This window comes from Phalacrocorax carbo, chromosome 15 (assembly GCF_963921805.1).
Source record: "Phalacrocorax carbo chromosome 15, bPhaCar2.1, whole genome shotgun sequence".
NCBI lineage: Eukaryota > Metazoa > Chordata > Aves > Suliformes > Phalacrocoracidae > Phalacrocorax > Phalacrocorax carbo.
The window spans coordinates 17,112,472-17,134,913 of record NC_087527.1 but is presented as its reverse complement, the minus strand read 5'-3'; the positions used below and the strand labels follow the sequence as shown (position 1 = coordinate 17,134,913).

The 22,442-nt window shown below is 50.6% G+C and overlaps 3 protein-coding genes across 4 annotated transcripts; 1 reads left to right on the top strand and 2 right to left on the bottom strand.

The window, feature by feature from the left end:
• Window positions 1-862: 862 nt before the first annotated feature.
• On the bottom strand, window positions 863-17,318 carry ESS2 (ess-2 splicing factor homolog). 2 transcript variants are annotated; one of them, XM_064466615.1, is made up of 10 exons: window positions 17,095-17,318; window positions 16,582-16,750; window positions 15,569-15,664; window positions 14,793-14,959; window positions 12,806-12,923; window positions 11,947-12,080; window positions 11,700-11,802; window positions 10,388-10,497; window positions 9,348-9,463; window positions 863-5,567 (listed from the first exon to the last, which is right to left on the bottom strand). In XM_064466615.1, the coding sequence occupies exons 1-10, from the start codon at window positions 17,239-17,241 to the stop codon at window positions 5,462-5,464; spliced, it is 1,266 nt and encodes a 421-aa protein (XP_064322685.1). In that variant the 5' UTR covers window positions 17,242-17,318; the 3' UTR covers window positions 863-5,461. The 2 variants fall into 2 exon arrangements, with proteins under 2 accessions (XP_064322685.1, XP_064322684.1); XM_064466614.1 differs by lacking the exon at window positions 863-5,567 and adding an exon at window positions 8,083-8,792 and having other exon boundaries at window positions 17,095-17,317.
• Window positions 6,533-7,501, top strand: TSSK2 (testis specific serine kinase 2). The gene has a single exon (XM_009501263.1). The coding sequence runs from the start codon at window positions 6,533-6,535 to the stop codon at window positions 7,499-7,501; it is 969 nt and encodes a 322-aa protein (XP_009499558.1).
• A 348-nt stretch (window positions 17,319-17,666) lies between the features above and the next one.
• On the bottom strand, window positions 17,667-21,100 carry GSC2 (goosecoid homeobox 2). Its single transcript, XM_009503084.2, has 3 exons — window positions 20,032-21,100; window positions 18,997-19,244; window positions 17,667-18,443 (listed from the first exon to the last, which is right to left on the bottom strand). The coding sequence occupies exons 1-3, from the start codon at window positions 20,336-20,338 to the stop codon at window positions 18,339-18,341; spliced, it is 660 nt and encodes a 219-aa protein (XP_009501379.2). The 5' UTR covers window positions 20,339-21,100; the 3' UTR covers window positions 17,667-18,338.
• Between the last annotated feature and the right edge of the window lie 1,342 nt (window positions 21,101-22,442).

Sequence of the window (22,442 nt, the reverse complement as noted above, 5' to 3'; positions counted from 1 at the left end):
CCACGGGTCCCCTCCATCCCCCCAGGACAGCCTTTCCCCATCCCCAGCTGGGGTGGCCTTTCCCAGTCCCCACCAGACAGCCTTCCCGTGCTCCCCCCATAACAGCCTCAGCCAGCTCCCTCAGTCCCCAGGAGGGCCCGGGCCGGCCCCCTCCAGCCCCGCTGTGGCAGCCCTGTCCCCCCCCGGCCCGCAGCGCAGGCGGGGAGCGCTGGCACGTCCAGCCCCAGCGGCCTCCCAGGTTGACCATCATTCGCCTGCTTCACCACCCTGCTCCCGGCAGCCCACCGTGGGGTGAGCGGACCCTGTTTCCACGCGTCTGCAGGGGCGACACCAACACGCAGCGCCCGGTGCTGGGCCGTCCCCAGAGCCAGGGCCCCGCAGCGTTTCCATACCTCCTGGAAACACCACGTTCCTGGTTACCAGGCCCAGGCAGAGAGGAAACACTTAAAGAAAACTAATTGTGCAGCTCAGATCATTGTTAATGGCCCTGCATGTGACAGGTGTCTTTAGGAATTTGTCCCGTGGTGCTGCACGTCAGGTAGGGTGGTGGCTGTCGCTGCCAGGGAGCCCAGCCTGGGGAGGTGGCACCATCGCCGGTGCCCCAGCTCTCCTGGTGCTGGGGCTCAGCTCGGGTGACGTTTGGGATCAAAATGCAGTTTTACGTTCAATGCCCGCTGCCCAGATGGATCTGGAATTTCCTCCAACAATGAGAAGCGAAGCAGCCACATTCGGGCAGCACCAGGGCACGGTGGCCAACCCACAGTGGCTGCTGGGGTTGCAGGGAACCAGAGCCTTCCTCTGCAGGGATTTCCAGCTTTTCAGTAAAAACCCTCTAGAGTCAAAGCCAAAAGCAGTGAAGCTGCCTGGGAAGTTGTTTAATTTAACAAAATTTTAAAAAACCAAAGTATCTGGAGATATCTAACAAGAAAGTGTTTTTCACCTTCATACTACAATGTGAAGTTTTCAAATAGAGCATGGAGATTCCAGTAAGGACTAGTTTAGCCCAATCATACACTCCCTGTTTCCCTGTTAATACCAATTACTCACTATACCCAGGGGCAAACCGCCCTCAGGAGTATTCCCAGTGGATCTACAGATCCCTCTGCTCTCGCAGTGCTTCTGCTTCCCCCAGCCACTGCCCGGCCAGGCGCCAGCTGCCGACCTGCAGGCAGCGGGACAGGAGCTGCCGCCGGTTTTCTTGGGCGGTTGCTGCCTCTGGTCCCACAGGAGCTGTTCCTGTGCTGAGGGCAGCAGCACTCAGGAGATGCTATTTCCAAAGCTAAATGTAAAATTTAACATAGCAGTGGAAATTGATGCCCACAAAGACCCCAGGGGTGGGACAGCAGCAAGTGTGATCCACAGCTCCATCACCCAGGGCAGTGAGCCCTGCAGGGCCCCAGGAGGGCTGTGTGACAGGGGTCGTGTGTGCTTGGGGACCTGCAGGAGTGCGTCACGAGCAGCAGGAGATTGCCTGAAGATTTAGGCCAAACCCCATTTTGCTAGCTCACGTGCTGCCAAATACTGTCATGATCCGAGTGTCCGTGGGGACCTGAAGCGTGACAACATCCTCCGGCACAAAGGCACGAGTGTCAAACACCCCAGCTTTGTTCCTCCCAAGGGATGCTATGGGGAGAGGCTGTTCTCAGCCCAGCTTCCTGCAGCCCAGCTGCACATGCTGACCCCAGACTGATCCAGGACATTCCTTACCCACCCCAAGCCCGTGACACCCATTTGTAAGTAAATGCCCTGCGATGCCTCTAGCAGGAGAGCAGCGCTCCCCTTACAGTCAGGGCACAGGCTGCTTCTCCCTGGCTTTTGACCCAAGAAAACACAGACATCATCTCCCCGCACTGCAGCCCACGGTGCCCCGCCAGCTCTGAACAGAGGCGGGTCTGAAGCATGCACATGTGCCAGGCAACCACCACAACCTGCTCAGCACCTCTGAGTAAACAGGCAATAAATGGCCCAGCCACCCAGGAGCACAAAGGTGAAGGGTAAGCGGCACCCATTTCGCCGGGCTGTGCCGTGGTGCCAGCGCTGTAACCCTGGCAGGGACCGACATTACGGGATTGCCAACACCCTGGCCGAGCCACCGGCAGGTGCGAGGCAGGGCCACGCTGTGCAGGCACACCAGCCCCGAGCCCCCACGCAGGGGGCCGTGGCTCCAGGGGCTGCGCCAGGGGCAGCCTGATGCCCCGAGCACGAGGGGCAGGGACAGAGCGTGCTAGCAAAAACACGCCGAGCACCTCTGCCCAGGGTGCGTGGGAGCTGGCACATCCCAGGCGCTCCCAGTTTCCCACTGGGAACAAGTGTTTCTCTAACCCATGAGTGCAGATCTCCTGTGCCCAAAAAGCAGTGGTGAAAAGCTGCTGTGCCCGGGAAGAGCAGAGGGAAGGGGCTCACAGGAAGCGTGGCCAAACCCAGCTCTGCCCCTGCCCTGACTCTGAGCTGGGGTTTGCAGCCAGCTGCAGTGAGTGCAGGGAGCTGGGATTGAGGCAACAAATACACGTATGAGGAAGCTCAATCTCCCCCTCCCTGCGAAACAACAAAGCATCTCCAATCTCAGCTTCTCTTCTGAACTAAATCATCAGAGAAATAGAAAGCAGTGCAGAGCCCCAGCCCTTACTGGAACCCGCTTTCGGGTGGGTGCAAAGCTGCAGCCCCTACACCATGACAAGGACAGCTACCTCTGCCCAAGGGAAATGCTCTCGGCCCTGAAGGTGAGCTGCAGAGGGAAGCTGCTTGGGGCTCGTTGCAGACTCAGATCCCTGCCGCAAGACACGGCTCATCTGGGCCGCAGGGGACCAACAGAACTAAGCTGGAGTGCAGCCTCCTGCCCCAAGGCAGTGCCCCCGCTGCTCCCCTGGCCACTCCAGCCGGGCTGTTTGCTCAAAGTGTGGTTGGGGTGATTGTGAGTTTCTCAACCCCTCGCCTCACCAAACCCTGTGTTGCTGCTCATCTGCTGCTCACATCTTCTTACCTGTGCCCCACGCAGAGAAGAGCAGCAGTCACCTCTGGTGTAATCAGTGTTTTGCTTAAGGCATCTGAGCCTGCCTTCTCCGGGTGGGTTACATGAACTCATCCCTCGTCCTCACTGGCTCTTCACTTACAGTTCTTGCGACTTTCTAGGAATAACATCCTGCTACTCCCCAAATGAACCATAATCGCCCCTCTTTCCCGTCCACTTACAAGAACAAGACCACCCTTGTGGTCCCTCATCTTCTTTCCTGCATGGAGCAAGGAGCCAAGCCCCGAACTGCACGTGCAAGCACTCACAGACTCTGCATGCAGTGACGTTACAGCCCCACATCACACCGCACAGCCCCAGGTCCGCTGGGGCTCCCACGATCTCTTGCGAGCAGCCGGTAACCCAGCGCAGCCAGCCCTGCCACCCAGGAGAGCCCTGCTGCCGCCGCCGCTCGCCGCCGACCGCCTCTGCGGCGTTCGGAGAGCTCTGGGTGCTATTTTGGCTGAGGGAGCAAGCATGCTTGGGCCTTGCACGTCAGAAAATGCAGACGTACAGAAACAGCAAAAGGAAAATAACCCTCTGAAAAACTGGGGGGGGGGGGGGGGGGGGATAAAACACAAGTCATCAAGGACCAAGATGGTTTTTCACACTGGATTTAGCCCCGTAAAGCACATTATCTACTAGGGCTACAGCAGCAAAACCATCTGGCAACAAAGAGTTCACCAATTCCCTATTTACAGGTAGCAGGGGCTGAACTGCAGCAGGAAGCAGAGACTAGACATTACAGCAGGCGTTACAGGAATAGCCGATCTGAAGAGCACTACATTCCCTTCAAGAGATCCAGTTTATAGCATTTCATTGAAAATAAATTACATTCCCAGCAAACACGTGAAGACCCTTCAGACTGGCAGAATTGAGACTGATTTTAGTAGGGCTGTCTAGGTTAATTCACTTGAGGGTGAACACAAACCCAACTTCATCCCACAGGGTATTTAATGCAATCTGCTTTTAAGCAGGAATTGCACAACATGGAACTAATCGTCCTTACACCTCATATTCCCCTCTCTGTTATTCCAGCTACATCTTGGTATGAGCACAACCAGTTTGAAACGGCGTGGAAGACGCATGCCCCATCCTGCCCGACCCGCGTGTACACCACACCCACAGTCCCGCAAACACTGCGCAGCCTTTACTTGCATCCCGTGCCCAGAAGGGAGAGCTCCCGCACCCAGCGAACAGGTAGGAATCACGTAAGAAGAAGATGGAGGCGATCAAGGATGCCAATTACAGCCTGCTTCTGCACATCCAGCCCATATCCCAGCTTCTCTCCACGTTCCCATGCTTGTTCTTCTCTAATGCCTCCCTTTCCCTAACTCTCATCTCCTCCCAAAAAACACCCCCTCTAATTACTTCTTCCCCTTGGGCCGTCTTGCCACATCCGTAGCCAAATTTGTTGTTTCTGACACCTCTCGGTGGGTCACCTCCACCTCACCAGGTTCCACGCCCCAGGTGGTCCCCACGCTCCTCCTCAGTCACCCGTGAAGCTCAGCCGTTTCCCCGGGTGCTTTCAGCCATCCAGCAGCCACCTGCCACACCTGCCCCCGGCCATCCCTCCCGCCTCGTCTGTTCGGTGACCCAGCGGCAGGCCAGGGCCCGACCATCTGCCTGCGCGCCCGAACAGAGAGGCCCTACGTTTGATGGACATAAGCTGATTGTGCGATCATTATGAAAAAAATAATTATTTTTTTAAATTACCTAAAACTTAATTGTTATTTAGCCAGTTCAGTCCTTAAAGGACATCTCCGAAGGCACAGAAATATTAGTAAATGGATTCCCTTCACATTCATTCCTGAGTACCTGAGAATAATCTTTTTGCTTAAAGAAAAAACTTCGCCTTCAATTATTTCTGAACTTAAAGAAAAAATAACTAATTTCTTGCAGTCACTATTCCTAGCAACGCCATGTTGATCAATTGGTTCTTACAAGGCGCACTGTAAAAAGGGTTTTTCACAGTCAGGCAGACAAGTTTTGGAAGTGGCAGTGGAAACTGCGTGAGAGGAAGCTCTTCACCAAGACACAACATCAAACGCCCCAGACTTTACAGAAGGCTGCAGGCACTGCTCAAAGAGCTGCATAAGATGTTCTACGGATGTTCCCTGGGTGAAACATCACCTGATTATAGCAAATGTCAAGACTGCCACGTGTTGCACAGGCTGTCTTGTACTCAGGCGTGGTGCAAGCGTACACATCTGGCTACGCCTGCTTCCTGCTAAAGGGTGCTCGGTGCTTCTCCAGGCTGGATCACACCGCACGAGTGCTCGTCCCACACTCAAAGGTCAGCTCATCCTGGAGCAACCACAGCAGGCCACGTATGGTTAAAACTGCTCTTCCTTTTTTTGGCTTATTACAAAAGTTAGCAAAAAGTTTCAAAGTAAGGGAGGAAAAAGCCAAACAAAAGCCCCAGTGTGGCTGCATTAGTACCACTTCTGCTCTTCAGAATGACGCTGTCATCCACGGTGGTGGACAAAGCAGGATTGTCCCTAGCCCCTGCGTTGTGATCATCCACACCATCACGTCCTTGGAGACACACACACGGCAGCTGTAAAAACAGATTTGAAAAAGCTGAAATCAACGCAAAGCAAGAAGCCCGAGAGGCTGATTACAGTGAGGCAATCAGCATGCAGGGCAGTAACCCTCAGAGCCCGTGCGAGGAAGGTGATGGCGGTGTGAGCCTTTCTCAAGAATGCCAGGAGCCGGAAGCCGAAACGTAACTCCCCCACTGAGTACGGGTGTAAGAAAAAGCCAGCTGCAAAGCCCACAAAAGCAGCCAATTGTCAGAGCTACAAATGGAGGGGCTGGATGAAGAGCAAGGAAATGAACTTAAGAGAAGCCACCTCCTTCCCCTAAAAAGCCCATGAGGAAAAAAAAAAAAACCCAACAACCCAGTTCTTGAACACAGTCCCGGTAAAGACAAGAATCCCACCCTTTCTGAAGAAAGCTGGCCAAGGAGGAGCAAGGGCACCGAACACCAGAAGCAAACCCATGTGGGGCCTGAAAGATCACCCAAGTCATACAAAAAAACAGACAAAATTTTGCCTAACGTGAATAAATATATGACAACTTAGGTACATTTCAGGAAAGAAAAACATTTAAGCTACTTCCATCCTGTTGGTGAAACTAAACATAGATCGTTTTATGGAGAAGGCAGAGCACAACTGATGTCTCTCAGTGACGTGACTTCCTCAGGAAGAAAACACCCAAAGAATCTGACACCAAAGACTCAGGCATATTGCAAAGAAGCATGAAATCACTGAAGGATTCTCCAAAGCCAGCCCTTTACTGGATGACGTCATCCAGTAGCTTTACAAAAGGACTGAAGGGTCCTTCCAAGCAGCCACCTTCCATGGTGGCTGCTGTGACATCACACAGCGGCCAGCACTGGGGTGCCCACCCGCCCGCCGCGCCAGCGCCAGGGCAGCCACCATGGCGCGTGAGCACGCCACCGGCCACCACGCATGATGCACACCAGCACCAACTCGTGCAGCCCCCCCCAGCTCTCCCACCATGGATGACGCTGTGGTGCTTGGAAAGAAAGGCTACAGCCTCAGCAACACGCTAGGAGAAGGCTCTTATGGCAAAGTGAAATCTGCCTACTGCAGCCGGCTGAAGTGCAATGTGGCCATCAAGATAATTGACAAGAGGAAAACTCCTCAGGACTTCATTGAAAGATTTCTCCCCAGGGAAATAGAGGCTTTGAGATGTTTGCACCACCCCTCCATCATCAAAACCTATGAGATCTTTGAGACATCAGCTGGGAAAGTGTACATCGTGATGGAGCTGGGGGAAAAGGGAGACCTCCTGGACTACATCAAGATCACGGGAGCTATGAAGGAGGACATCGCTCGCACCAAGTTTCAGCAGTTGGCTTCTGCCATCAAGCACTGCCACGACTCAGACTTTGCTCACAGGGACCTGAAATGTGAGAACATCCTTCTTGATGAAAGCCTCAATATCAAGCTGTCAGACTTTGGCTTTTCCAAATCCTTGTCTCGGGATGAAAACGGAAGAACTATTCTCAGCAAAACCTTCTGCGGGTCTGCTGCGTACGCAGCCCCTGAAGTGCTACAGGGCATTCCTTGCGACCCCAGGATTTCTGACATATGGAGCATGGGTGTCATCCTCTATACAATGGTCTACGCTTTAATGCCATTTGATGATTCCAACATCAGGAAAATGATCTCTATTCAGAAACAACACAGGATTCCCTTCCCCAACTCAAAATACCTGACTGTAGAGTGCAAGGACCTCATTTACCACCTGCTCCAGCCCAACGTGTCTCAGAGGCTGTGCATAGATGAAGTTTTGAAACACTCGTGGTTGCAGACTCCAAGATCCACAGTCCCCTCCCCTCTACCAGCCTCAGAAGAGGGTGAGTGTTCCCAAAACCTGCGTGAAAAAAAGCCTGAGCACAAGCAGCAAGCCAAATCCCATTCCACAGAAGGGGTAGGAGAAAAGAAAATGGGATCCCCTTAAGGAAGGCTGGTTTCAACAGCATCACAAAGTTGGTCTAACGTGGGAACTGCTGGTTCTCAACTTCAGCTTCTCTGGACCCTTTCAGCATTAGTCACCATCTTTTGCTTTACAAAGCATAGCAACAGAAGACCTAGTACATCTGCTGAGGTGAATTAACAGCTTAGCACTATTATTCTCAAAAGACCCGTCTTTGATATGGTTTGTGGGGATGAGAAGTTACTGTCAAAACACACTGGAAAGCTTCTTTCAGTGCTTCTGACACTTAACAGCTCACGTTTCTCAAGCTCCTGACTACACCAGCTGCAGAATTCACACGTGCATCAGCCACACTGTGGATTTAGTAAGTAAGAGGGCAGGTTATTAGGAAGCGTGAATGGATGTCTGAAACCGTACGCATGCTGTTCTCATAACATACCAACTCTCTTGACAGGCCCACTGTACATTCAAGAGCATCAGTTTAAACTCCACTTAAATTAAAGAGAAGCCCTCTAAAATTCTGGGTCACGTCTCAATATATACATGGTTTTATCCCCTCTTCTGCAAAGTACAAAACCAAATAACTTTGACAAGCTGGAAGAAAGTCCAGTTCAACCTTTTAGGAAGGCTTACCACGTTTTATAGACATGTCTGTACAGAAACGTATTGAAATGCATGGCCATCTTAAAAAGAAATAGATCTTGAAAAAATTATCGCCTTTTCCAAGAGTCCAGAATCTTCTCTGCCATTGCAGGAAGCATCCTTTTGCTACAGCGGCCCTGTGCATCCCCCACCCATGCAGTTCAAAGGGAAGTTATACCACAGCAGGAGATACTCTGATTCCAAAAAGCACATCACAGGCTATTTTAGCTCTATAGCCTAGAGTAGCGCTGGTCCCAGATGTTGCAACCGCTGGCTTCCACTCTGGCAGCTGTATCTAGACACCCCTTTCTACCGATGGCCCACAACGTCCAGGTTGGACAGCTGAGCACAGCCCGTTCACTATCGCCTTGCTGGTGACTGGAATATTCAGAAGAAATCAGATGCCTTCCTTCTTTTAGGAAGCTGCAGTAAATTGTCTGTGATCGATGTAGTATCCTGAGTTACCGGCGTCTGAGATACTGTCCTAGACTGTGGGGTGCTCGTGGGTGTATGAGGCCCACTTGCTGGGGTCTTGTAACCAGGAGTTCCCGTGTGGGCTGGGGAAGGAGTATAGCTGGCTCGCAGGGCTTTGTCAGTATATTTACTTGCAGTCCTGTTTACTAGTCTCTGCAAAGCTGGTGACATTGCTGGGCTTAGTCCTTTCGGAGTGAGGCTGGAATAAACAGTTTTAAAAGATTTTACACTAAAAATCTGACAAAATTTATCAGGAAGATCATCAGTGCTTCCACAGGCGAGCTCAGTGTCCACCCTGCCCCCAGAGCAGACCCACTAGTGGCTGCAGAAGTCATTCTGCCAGCAGGTAAATGCGGCCTGTCTCTCTAGAGAGGCAAGTGACAGAGAAACCTCTTACATCCCTCCCAAACCTGAGTGGCACTGCCTGCCCTTTCCTTTGAGCCTGTTCTGTCCTTCCCGTGACCCAGCCAAGCAAGGCTTACCGTGCCTCCTCTTTGCAATGAGGCAAGACACCGAACCAGGTGCATTGCTGGGTGGCTGCAGGGCAGACCAGTAATACTGACGAGAGGGAATATCAGGGATGGCCACCAACCACCTTCCCTCACTAATTCTTTTAATTTCTAAAATCTTCTAGTTTGACTGTACCTCTTCCCGCTTCCAGTACTCTTATCAGCCCTCCCTTTCTATGTATGTTAATTTAAATCTCATCAGAAAATACCCATCCCCAGTTCTGCTGTCAGAACAGAAGCCTCACCTGGCCAAGTTTTCTGTCACTTTTCGAAGCGCCTCCTGCTTCTTTGCTCTGTTCTTAGCTGCCACTTCATTGGCCATCTTGAGTCCTAACCTCTCACGGCGCCCCGGCTCCAGGATCTATAAATGCATCACACAGTTCACTTGCCAAGGCACTCATGAATGCTGCATAAATGAGGCAAAGCACCTTCACAGTTGGACTCCAGCCTACAGGGATCTGAACTGGGGACAACTAGGGTCAGCCCACACCTCTTCTGCTGCTATATAAAAGCCAGAGAGGACACAGAGAGACCTTCAACCCGCCTTAGCAAGTAACAAAAATGGTAAAACCAGTTCAGTCAAGGAAGCAGCCATTACCTCTGGCATTTCCTCCTGCTGCCTCTCCTAGACAAACAATGTCACCTGTGCCTTGCCTAGCCTGGCCTGCAGCCAGCCAGCTCTCAGGCAAACACAAACATTGCTAAACAACAGGAAAACCAGTCAAGGGCTTCAGAGCCTGACAAAACAGAGGCACATACAGCAAATTACACCTTTCTTAGACTAGTAGTCTCACAGCTCCCATTCACTGACACCAGCAGGAGACAGGTGGCATGCAGGGTCAGGTGCCATTAGCAAAGCTAGAGTGCCCTTCCTACTCTGAAGTGATACACCCACCTCAGGCTGTGATAGCAAGAAGATCAAGACAGAGGGAAATCCTACAATTTCTACCCTTTCACACAATAAAATCAGAGAAATCATGTGTCTCTTCAGCTTCTTCTGAAAGCCCCTCTCTCTGGGCCCATCATCAAATACTGAGTCTCACTCTCCTGCCAACAGTGCGTGTTCCACCTCAGGTATGTCCACCAAGTAGCTTTCATGTGGAGCCATGTTCACCTCCACCCTCCAAGCAGAACCCAGATTATTAGTCTCACGGACTGGGAACACAGCCCAGAGATGTGTCACACTCCCACAACAACGTTAATCTATTAGTTAGTCACTTGCCTTTCCCTTCTTAGTCCTTCCCCCCTCAAAAAGAATGACATGCTGACTCCTGACATGAAATACCTTGAAGGCTGGTCCAGGTGTTCTGTCCACATATGGTGTTTCTGATCCTTCTAGACGCAAAGGGGTGCTTTCGATTTCACCCCATGTCATAAAAGGAGACTCATTCACACCTAAAAACAAATTTTAAAAAAGTCATGCTCATGCAAGACGCTTGATTATTCATTCACCACAAAAAACCAACAGAGAATCAAATTATGAAATGCAGCAAATTCATCAGCTCACAAAGGAGCCCCTCCACTGCAGAGGAAAGCACAGCCAATGTTCAATAGTAACATGTGGTTCCCATTAAAAGGGCATGACCTTAAACTCACAGGATTACCTGTGGCTGTGTCACCCTCTAGGTTACAACATCCCAAGCACTGTCCTTTGTATTTGTTTTTCCATTTGGTGAGCTTTTCCTTAGTGACACTTTCATTTTTTTTTCTCCACATTTTCTCTACATTACTAGTCTTCCCCTCTGCTATTGTATGAAACCTTCTTCAACACAGGGAACTATTTAAAAGCAGGGAAACAGGCAGAGGATTTAAGATATATGGTAATAGCCAAACATATCCTGAGTTCATCTTGAGGCTAGCCTGTACCAAACAGCGAGTACACCTTGTCTAACAGCTACAACTGCAGGATAGATGCTAAGAGCCCGATTAAGTCCATGGCTAGAAAATCCAGCTGTCCAGGGTTTGGAAAAGGCATTTACAAAGGAGAAAGGAGGTGCGCTCCAAATGCCACCTACAGGCTTTCCGGAGGAAAAACCTCAGAATGTTCACCTTTTAGGATAATAACAAGAGACAGGGAAACATGATGGCTGGTGAAGAACAGCTGAAAATTCAGATACCACATTTCAACTGGAAGAAAAATAATCAGTTTGCTCTAACTGAAAGTATCCTGCAGCTAATACATCTGAACAAATCTATAATTCACAAGTGTATTATAGATGTGAAATGGTTGAATTCTTATCTTTAAGCTCTAGAGAAGCATCACCCAGGGATAAACCAAGCAGCCACTGCACCCCAGGTGCCTAGAAAAGCTCACCACCCTCTAGATGATTCCTAAGCAATGGCATGGCAGCTTCCTCGGAGCGTCTCGGGTACAGCATGACTTCTCTTGCCCAGTGTATTGGACTAGGATTCAAGCACTGCACTGAGCTGGCATACACGGTATACAAGAAAGTCACTAGCTCGTGACACACATACAGATAGAAGGCGTATCTCCTTGTTTAAACCAACAATGCTATCCCAGTGCTGAACAAACAGAGCATCAAAATAAGTGCAGTAGCAGTCCTCTTACGTCAGAAAAAATATGACTGCCCTCTTACCAGGAGCAGGAGAGGGGGTAGCCACATATCCATATCCGTTCACTTTCGGAGACTCTTGGGGTATCAGTTCTTTCCCATCTGGTCCCACTTTGCCCTGTTTGTACTGAAATCACAAAGGCAACGCCATTCATGTGGAGAAAGGTGTGAGTCAGCCGTATCTAGCACACACACACAGTTCTCCTGGTTGATGAACACCACCAGAGGGCAGAGTCTAACTAGGTTTTAGTCAGAAGTAAACTTCTCCAACCTGAGCATTGAGGGCTGCAGCTTGCTGGAGCTGTGATTTGCTCACGGCTTGGCTAAAAGGGTCCTTCACAAAACGGGTGTTTCGATGCACGACTTCCCTGGGCTTCTTAAATGCGTCATCCTCATCAGGTACACCTTGAAAACCAAAATGCCTTTTAAGAAAGGGCTCAGGTAACACCAGACAATGTGCTCTAAAGCTCCTGACCAACGTGACACTTGCCACCCATTCCTACACAATACAGAATCCATCAGCAATGGCAGTGTGTAACCTCTAGCAATCGAAAACAAAATTTGTGCCAGATGTATGCTTTGTAACATCTGAAATCTATAAATTAATATCAGATTTTTTTTTAAGAAAACAGTCAACAAAACTTTCTTTACTTCACTGGTTTGCAGAAATTATCAATTATACATTTATAGGCAAAAAGAAAACTGTTTAGAAAATGATGTAATTTTCTACAGCAACCAAGGGATCAACAAGCCCAAGGAACACTCGTTGAGCAGAAGCAAAGAATGAACAAAGATGACAAGAAAGTGCTTATAAATACGATAGACTAAACTGGACTGAGCTTTGCCTCCCAAAAACAAGTGCTTCTATAATACAGATAATGAGCTTCTTAATGAGAAATAGAAGATCATCAAACTTTGCAATCAGAGGCAAAGGAGCAAGGTCCAAAGAAAGAAAAAGAGGGGGGAAAAAAAGAACTTGTTTAAACACTTTACATATCTGAGCTTCACAGAAGAAAAAGTGCAGTATGACCAGTAAGAGCTGCTCAGTCATCTACAGAAGTGCTGTAAGCACTGTTTGGAGTCACCCCACCTAGAAACAATGCCTCTCCTGAGAAACCTGTCTGCCTCACCTGTAGGATAATACATGAGGGTGTTGCGAGCCGTGTACTCCCAGGTCTCCAGTCCAGCTTTCACACTCTCCAGAGCTTGCTGCTCTGCTGAAGGAAGTGCCAGGTTCTCATTTCGTCGCTGAAAGGGTGATGGAAAAAAAATAAAAGAAAAGAATCAGGTCTGAAACAGACTCCTGCAACCTTTTAATCAGGCACACACAACTTGGAGAGCTCAATCACGAGCTCAGCTACATGCCCTAGCACACTTTGCACCTGGTGTGGCACAAGCACTCTCTCTGGCCAGTGGCTTTTGAGAAACTATCCTATTCCCAGGTGAGCTTGCAAAAACAACTCTACATGAAGTTCTGCTATAAAATGAAGTGAGAACTAAAGAATTAACTTCTCAGAAAGATTATGTTTATGACTTTGTTACATCTTGCAACGGTTCAAACTTTTTCTGCTTTCTCTATCTACAAATCAAAATTCAAATAAGGCATTCATCGCTAAATAAGGGAAGCACAACAGATGACACATATCCAATATAAAGGCAGCCTACAAGGCTTTGGCATGTAACCTTGGGAGAATATTTGTACCATCCTAGTCTCGTGCAAACTCTATTAGCTGAGGCAAGCATTAACAACAGAACAGACACTTCTTCAACACTGAGAGAGCTTTCAAATATTTCCATATGCAGTACAGGTACGGAAGCATTTGACATGTTCACACCATTACTTGTGTGCTGTCACCAGCATACTAGTATCACTGATACCAAAACAAAACTAATAGAATTCAGTCATCCACTGAGAAGTTACACCATTTTAAAATATTCACACTAATTAAACTAGATAATTACTGCCAGAGCTATATATTAAATACATCAGCTGATGTTGTCTTTAATTGGCATTGTCCACATACATTTAAATAGCAGTTATGTCACTGAATACATTAAATAAGGCAGAGCAAAGTTGTCTGTTACACAGACAGGCATGCTGTGCAAGGAAAGGCAAGGTCTGATCAGAGTGCTGGCTGACAGAACACAGGACGTCGGCACAAGACGGGCTCCAGCAACTTCACCTTGACCTGAAACAACCCTGTGCTTTGGGAATGTTCTCTTGCCGCCCGCATTTGAATTCTGGATGAAAACATTCGAGCAGAGAAGTTGCATAAGGAGCCACAGAGGGCATTTTTGTTCTAATAGACTCTGAGGGTCTACATTAGCTAGGATAAAAACGTAACACGCACTCACAACAACATCAGTAAACACTCACACGTAAGTGCCAAACTTCATTAAAAGGCACTGCAGCTCACATCCAGCACTGACACATCTGGCAACACTGCCAGCTGCCCGCTGCTGATGGTGAAAGATTGACATGGCAGCCCCCGAACAGCCTCTGAACCTCCCACGAAGCTAGCTGAGGGAGACTGCGCAGCCAGCCATGCTGTGTACAGTACTTTACTTTGAATGGATTATTACTGATAATAGAAACAGAAAACTGAAATAAGACAGACAATCTAACTGTAAATAATAAAGGGCTGACGGACGAACTGCTCTCCCTGGTATTGCTGCTTATGGAAGAGGCTGCCGAGAACAGCAATACTTGCACTTAGTGCAACGCTTCACAGCCTCAAAGCTTCAGGAAGAGGCAGATCCTCAGCAACTATGTCAACACTGTTCTTGCGTTACAGATGGGGAAGAGGAAGCTATGAGCTGTCACGGGACCCAGGAAACTCAGGCTTAGCTTAGATCAGCAAGTGATCACCACATGCACCTACTATTCAAAATCAAGACCTTTCTATTCTTATTCAATACTATGAGTAATTCAACAGTCTAACACAATAGCCCCATGCTCAGAGCCAACAAGTTCTCATCCATATTTATAGCAGGATTCAAAAACAGAACGTAAGATAATATTCTGTTTAAGTCAAACAAGAAAGGAATACAGTAAAATGGTATTTCCCTGTTGTGTCACTTTGGAAGAGCAGAGATACAGCTGAGCCGTTTCCCTACCTGGGCATACTCCTCTTCTGCACTGTACAACCAAGCGTGCTTGACTTTCTCCTTCTCTTTGGCCACTTCCATGATCTGCTCAAACGAAGCATTATCTTCACTCGTGTGTTTTGCTAAGAAGCTGTCCAGACTGGGAAGCTCATCTTTGTTGTCTTTTTCTGCTTCTCCTAACAAGAGGGAAGAAGCCTGAGAAAGGTTAATACCTCCCCTTCTTATGACAGCACTATACATAACTCTTAATCCCTTCTAACAGTGAGCATTCTACAGACCCACTGATAATTAACACGAAGCTTGGTGGAAAAAAATATATACACACAGAGAGCTACAAAACAAAATATTTTTTGGAAGACATAGAAAAAACTTTCGCATAAAAGCTTTTATGGCGTTTACAGCTATTTTTGTTAAAGGGAAAATGCATGAGTGGCCAGCTGCTAGCAGACATTTTTAATATACTACACAAATAGCTCTGCCCCTACAATCTTTGCTTTCTTACAGAATTAATCTCAGGTGACACAGGAAAAATTTACTGCCTTTGAAGAAATTGGCCAAGTTAAGAATTTACACAGCCATAAAGCGACTCAAAATTGAGAATTCACACACATGATATAAAACATTACACCAAGTTCAACTTCAGAGAGATAATTTTCACCTACTAGAAGGTTAAAGGAAACAGCATAAACATCTGCTAAATGACCAAAATCCTTACAGGAGACAGAGGTCACAGAAGTATTTACCTGCTGCTGAAAAATACAGCTAGAGAAACATCATCCTCCTACCTTCCTCTGCAGCTTTGATGCCAGCTTTGGATTTATTCCCCAGTGGAAGACCACCTGGATGCACTTCTGGGGTTTCAAATGTGGCTGGAGTAACATCTGTGACAGGAAAAAGGCTCACATGGTTACTAGAGCATGGAACACGACACTTGCTGTGACAGCTTTCTCCATAGTAAGTCACAGAAGTCATGTCAAGAAAAGAAGAATTTAATTAAAAAGTTGTGATGAAACTCCAAAATATTCTATTCAATTCTGTCCCAACCACTGAACAAGATTTTGCTCTCATCTAAGATATTATTTTTCTTCTGCTGTGAAAAATTCACAGGAAAGCAACCACCCAGTATATTTGCCACCCCATCTACAGCTTTAACCAACAGAAGCAAGCAGCAGCATAACAATCCAAACATAGGCCAGGGCCAGCACCTACAGCGGAGGAGGAAGGTAAATCACTTGGTGACACATGCCCTTTGCCCAAACCCCACCATGAGAGCTCAGCCAGGGACTGTCCTTTAGCGTAAGAAACACCTGACCTTGAAGCGAATGCAAACATACAACAGGGCATTGCATGCCTGCTAGGTGAAACCTCTGATAATCACAAGCTTCCAACACCTTCTGTCCCCAATATACGAAGGTCTTACACATCTGTAGATGTAACAAGAACTCCTAAAACTATAATAAGGATTCAAAACATAGCTTAGAGTTTTTCAGAGTAAAATATTGCACGTTAGAACATGCAACGTTCCCTAAGGTGCAGGAACTTGGCAAAAGATACCTATTAGGAATGGTTATTCAATAGCTGTTTTTCCAAACCCATTCCCTCAAGAGGAAATTATTAGACACCAACGAGAAATTCATCATCTGCCATCAGATACTGGTTACTGCCCAATTCTGTATACTAATTCCCATGCAACGCCAAACTTGATTCTCTAAGATAAGCACTGCCTGCACAAAGTTAGATAAATGAGAGCAGTAATAGCAGATATAAAACCTTTATGTGCCTGTTAGCCAGGTCTTACAGGGTGCAGGGGTGTCCCTCGATGTTTTACCCAAGGAGGAACCAAACTTGATGGCAATTTGCCTCATTTTCTCCAAGTCACCATTTTCTTCAGCTTCCAGATATTCCTTCTGCGCCCGCAACTTCTCCACGTCAGGAAAGAAGTCTCGCTGAATGATCTTCTCTAGACTCTGCAAACAGAGAGAGGGCTGCAATGCGGCGCTGGGGCGCCTCGGAGTGCCGGCGCGGCTCGGGGCCGGCCCCGCGCAGCGCAGGGGAAGGGCGGGCAGCCCACGGGCGCCTCGAGCCGAGGCTGGGCCGGCGGCAGCCCACGGGCAGCTGCCGCCGCGGGGGGTGCGGGAGCCCCAGGGCGGCTCCAGGCCCGACCCGCAGCCGGGGCTGCAGCGGCCGTGGTGGGGCCGAGCCGGGCCAGGCGGGAAGCTGATCGGCCCAGGGGCCAGGAGAACGGGGCCTCCCGGGCCCAGGCCCCGGCCCGGGCTCGGCCTCGGGCTTCGGCTCGGGTCCGCCGGCCTACCTCAATGTAGGCCTCCTCATCCAGGATCTTCTTCGGGCGCCTCGGGACCGGCGGGGTCGCCTCCTTCCCCGTGTCCGCGGCGGCGGCGGGCACCAGGGCGCCGGAGGAGGCCGCCGGAACCGCCGCCGGAACCGCCGCCGCCTCCATTGCGCCCGAGTCCAGGGCGGCCGGGAGCGCCCTGACCCTCCGCAGCCGCCGTCGGGAACGCGACGCTCCGTGACGTCACGCCGCCGCGCCACGGAGAGCCGGGGCGTCCCGCTCCCGTCGCCCCGCCCAGGAGACGCAGGGGGCCGTGGGCGCGGCGGCCAGCGCGCCCCCTGCCGGCCGGGAGGTCCCGCCCGGTCCCGCTCCGTGACAGCGGCCCGTGGCGGCGGCGGCCTGGCGGCCTGGGCTCTGCCGGGGCGCTGCGGCGGGGGGCTGGGCCGCGCGTCGGGCCGCCCCCCGCTGGCGCCGCCCCCGGACTCCCCAGAAACACCGCGGGGAGCGGGGCCCGCCGGCGGGTGCGGGACGGCCGCGGGGTCCGCCCGGGGCGCGGGGCGGGCGGAGGCCCCGCGGGGAGCGGGCCCCCCACAGCACGCACAGAGGCGACGGGAACTCGGTTTTATTTCTCTCGCTGCTTTACAGCCCCGCCGGGACACGGACACCGCTGGCTCTGCAGGGGAGGGCAGGGGCCGGCCCCGGGCTGAGCTGCCCGCTCGCTGCGCCGACCCCTCTCACCGGAGCAGGACCACCTCTCCCACGGGCTGCGGGGAGAAACCCGTGTTTCTTGCTTAAGGAACGAATCGCCTGTTCAGTAAACTCAACCCCAAAAGCAACTCTAGATGCCAGTGAGGTGCTGAAAATAGGAAACATTCATTTGCAGGATGTTTTGCAAACCTACAGTAGTAAAACAAGCACAAATACTACGTGCACAGAGCAAAGGCAAGAAGGGGAGTCTCCCCTTCTCCTGAAGCACACACATTTAACACTGGTACAGCTCTGTCCCCTGCACGGGCTTTTGGCAGTGGTTTCTGCTTCAGCACCTGAGGGTCACACCTGGTGAGTTCTTTGCCACGTGAACTGGGTTTGGAAGAGAAACTGGGATGTGAAAGTACCATGTCTGCTTTTGCCCGTCCTCCTCCTCGGGGAATCGGAGATTCCCTTTTGCTTCCTCAGTCCCCCTCGGGCTACCGGCCTGTGGAACCTGTCAGCTACGGGAAAGGGATGCTCTTGGCGTTCGTCTGCTGGGACGCAGCCTGCAACCTCTAACAGCCCTCCTCGGGGGGCTTCTTGGTGCCTTGAAGGATCAGCGCTGAAGCAGATGCCCTCTTCTGATGCCGCCACTTGGCCCGCCGATTTTTAAACCAAACCTAGAAAGTGCAAAACAAGAACTTTTGCATTTCATGTGTTACGTGGAGGGGGGCAGGCAGTCGCGCTCCTGGGCTATACAGCATAAGCTTTAGGATACTGCAATATATTTCCAGATATAAAAGTTTCATACAAAATTTAATCAGTCCCTCCCCTGCAGTCCTGCTCAGATACATGTAAGGGGCACAAGGGAGCTGGGACCCCCCATGGCAGATTCAGAAGTCACGCAGATCACATAAATAAGGACTGTACACTCAGGTGCAGGGGATGGGCAGAGCTGGGCACGTCTGCGTTTGTGTAGGTGAATCTAGGCGAGACTGAGTGAGTTTACGGGACTGGATACCAGAACAAAGCAGCCCAGCAGAACTGTTCTATATTCTGCTGTTGCTTGACACACCTAAACTGTGTTTTGCCAAATGCCCAAGAACAGTCATTTTAAAGACTGTTACAATGAGGCCCTGAGTCTGCAGCTCCCAAAAAAGACAGTGCATTGCCGTGGTCTGTGTTCTCAGGGGGTCGCAGCAAACGGCACCTTACCGAGTGGCGGGATCTCACCTCCACCCTCTCCTCCTTCAAGTGAATGCGGTTTGCCAGGTGCTCGCGGGTGATGACGTCTGGGTACTGGTTCTGATGGAAAAGTGTCTCCAGGGCCTGCAGCTGGTCCTCGGTGAATATGGTGCGATGCCGGCGTGTCCGGCGCTGGATCTGATGGAAAGTCTGCAGCTTGCTCGGGCTCCCGTGGGGACTCTTGCAGACCCTGACTGCCGAGTGGAATAGCTGCATGGGCCAGGGGAACCGGGCGTCTGCAGGGGGAGAGGGGCATTAGGGGCTGAAACACTCATCTTGCTCAATGCAGTTCAGACGCAAGCTGCTTCCACATGTGTGGCTTGGAAGGAGGCAGCTGGCCACCTGGGTGATCACCATGCAAGTGGGAGAAGGGCTTAGGGCATCACCTTGGGACAAGTGTGCAGGCGGGAGCACTGGCTGAGTTTTCCTTGTTTACTTACCAATTGCACTATGGCCGCCTCCAGAAAATGGACAGACACTCACAGCCCAGCTGGGAGCTGTGTTTCAGCCCTGACATGGGGCACTTCTGAACTTGCGGGCGCTCTTGAACTGCATTTTTAAGGGTTTGATACTTTTTCTTGCTTTCCCCCCCCCCCTCCCAGCTGCAGTAATTTTGCTAGGTGTAGCCAAAACCTCTTTTCCTTAAGGGACAAGTGAGGTTCCCCAGGGCTGGTGTTGTCGGGAAGCACAGGCACAGCTCTGCGCGTGGGCAGCATGACCATGGGGCTCCACTCTCCACAGAGGACTTCCACCCCTAGAAGCGTCATCCTCTCGAGTGTTGTACATTAAAACAGTTAATATACACTAGTAAATAGCCCCTGGTGCTTTTAAAAACCTGGATAGCATTGTAGGTAAAAGTGCCTGCTCTTAGGAGCTATGCTGAGAATAGATCCTGCTGCCCCTTGCTGGCGCTGGGGTCCTGGAAGACCACCGTGGTGGCAGGCCAGACGCTACACTATCACTCAGTGCCCAGGTTTTGCCCCTCCACCGGCTCTGCGCCGTGAAGCAAACCCAAACACTCACCCAGCCAACTCGGCACGTCCTGCCGGGAACGGGCGCTTGTGTGAGAACAGCAGCAGCAGTTGCAGCCTGCCCCGTCCAGCTCTTCCTCCTCCTCCTCCTCCTCCTCCTGCGGGGGGCTGGCCGGGAGGGCCTCCAGCTCACACAGCCCCTTGGGTGTGCTGTCCAAGATGCCTCGCAGGCACAGCGGGACCAGGACCTGGGGGCTTTTCTCTGCTGGGCTGGAGAGGATGTCCTCGATGCTGAACGAACACGGCTTCTTCAGGCCTCTCCTGCTGGCGTCGGCGTCCGATGCTGGCTCCGAAGACATCCTCTGCCAGCAGCAGCGGCCACAGGAACGGGCAGCTCACGCTGAGCGGGGTTTGCTTTCCGTGCACTAACTCTGGAGAGGGGTCTCGCGGGAAAGAAGACAGCTTACGTAGCTTTTAAAACGGACTGGCAAAGCCATCCAGAATCGCTGCTTTGTCTTGGCGTTTCAAGTGACTGTCATTCTTGCAGCCGAGTTTTTATTTTATACGCACAAACACTTTTTATCCCTCTAACCGAGCTGCTTTATGACTGAAGCCACCCTAAATATATATATAGCGAGATATAATCCCTTTGGAAAGAAAACCGTAAACCCCCCTGTGAATAAAATAAATTCTAACTAATCTTGGCAGCTTTGTGAAGGGTTAGTGTGGATCTAAGATTTAGCTAATCCCACAAAAATGACTGGAGGAAGAAATCTGATTTCTCCATCTCGGGTGTAGATTTGAGGTGGTTATGATCTCCATTGTGCTGCCACCTCTGATTCAAGGAAGGGGGAGGATAGCTGTTCCCAGCCCGGAAATGGACCAGAGGATTAACTCCTTAAAAGAAGCAAATTATCCCTTTCTCTGGCCAAATGAAAGCTTTCCCATCAAAAGAGAGCTGTCATATCATACGATATGAGAAAGGGGAGAGTTCAGCTTAATAAGAAATCATTTTTAATGATAGCACAGCCTTTGGCTGCACCAGAAGTCTCTGTGAAAGTTGATTTATTTTCTGCTGAAAGCAGAAAAATTGTATTTTCCTTCCTTCCCCTTTCCCCCACTTTCACTGCCTTAATCATAGTGATAATGCAGATGCTTTGCATGTATCCAACATACTCTGTGCAATGATTCAAAGCCCTTAAGAAATTAGATTACTGGCAGGTCATGGCAGCTCTGTGGCATAGCTCAGTGGCACACAGCCACCTCCTGTACAGCCGAGCTGTACCCCTGCTTGGCGCTGGGAAGGGGAGGAGAGCTGCCTGCTGCCTCCACGTGCAGGCAGGCAGCGAGGTCCCGCAGCAGCTCGGGCAGGAGCGTGGTCTCGGTGCCGCAGCTAACGGAGGGTTTGGTGGCCCAGAGAGGGCAGGGTGGCTGCCTGGGGCTGCCAGGCTTCCCCAAAGCTTTGTCAGTCCAATTCCCACCTCTGTTCAACAAGAGAAACTGGAGTGAGGCTGAGAGCAGCGACTCAGGACAGGAGGGGACACCCAGCACTGACCCTCCTGGGGGCAAACAGCAAGGCCTGGCAGATGCAATCCACAGGAGGAGAGGGGACATCTTCCATTTTGGGTTTATAACTGAAAGGAGTAGCTGGCGTTAAAATAGAGAACTTGGGGTCGAGCTCAGGTTGCTTAGGAAAGTTTAAATCCCAAGTTCTCTTTCCCTCATTGTGGTTTAAGCCAAGGTGCGTAGTGGGGCTTTGGGAGCTGACACGGGGAACTCTCCTGCTTGGTGTTCCTTCACAGGGGAGAGGAGATACCAGTCCCACTCATGGTACACTGAGGAGATGCTCAGGTGAGTGCTGTGAAACCACTGGGCATCAAAGGGCCTCGTGGCACCTCGTGACTTCACGCTGAACAGCCCAGCAACCCCTCCAGCATCACGTGGAAATGAGAGCCAGTCTCCCAGAGCCCTCTCTCAGTCCCCTTTATTTTCTCCTTGGCCCTGCTTTCTGCCTGCTCTTCCTCACCCTGCTTCCTCCCAGTGCCAAGAAGAGATGCCCCATAGCCACTCTACCTGTGACCCTCAAACATCTGTAAAATCTCACTTAAAACCAAACACTATTTATTTCTTCCATCCCTTTATTTGCCTCTCCTTCAGCTGTTCCAGTAGTGTAACATAAATTATAACCATGTTCTATGAATCTTTACATATTTGCTGTAGGTTTGAGAGGAAGGTGCCTTTGTAGCTGCCTGGTTTGGGTATGTTGCCTGCTGCCCTGCCAAGGCATCAGCACTCCAGAGAGGCACTGGCAAGGCACTGACACCAGGGATCATCGCAAACTGCTCCCAGCTTTCATTTAGATATATTATATACACACCCAAATGCTGACACAGGAGATGGCTGTGGGGGCAGGTTCTGCTCCCCACACCGTGCTGGTCCAGAGTGACAGCAGGGCAGGCAAGC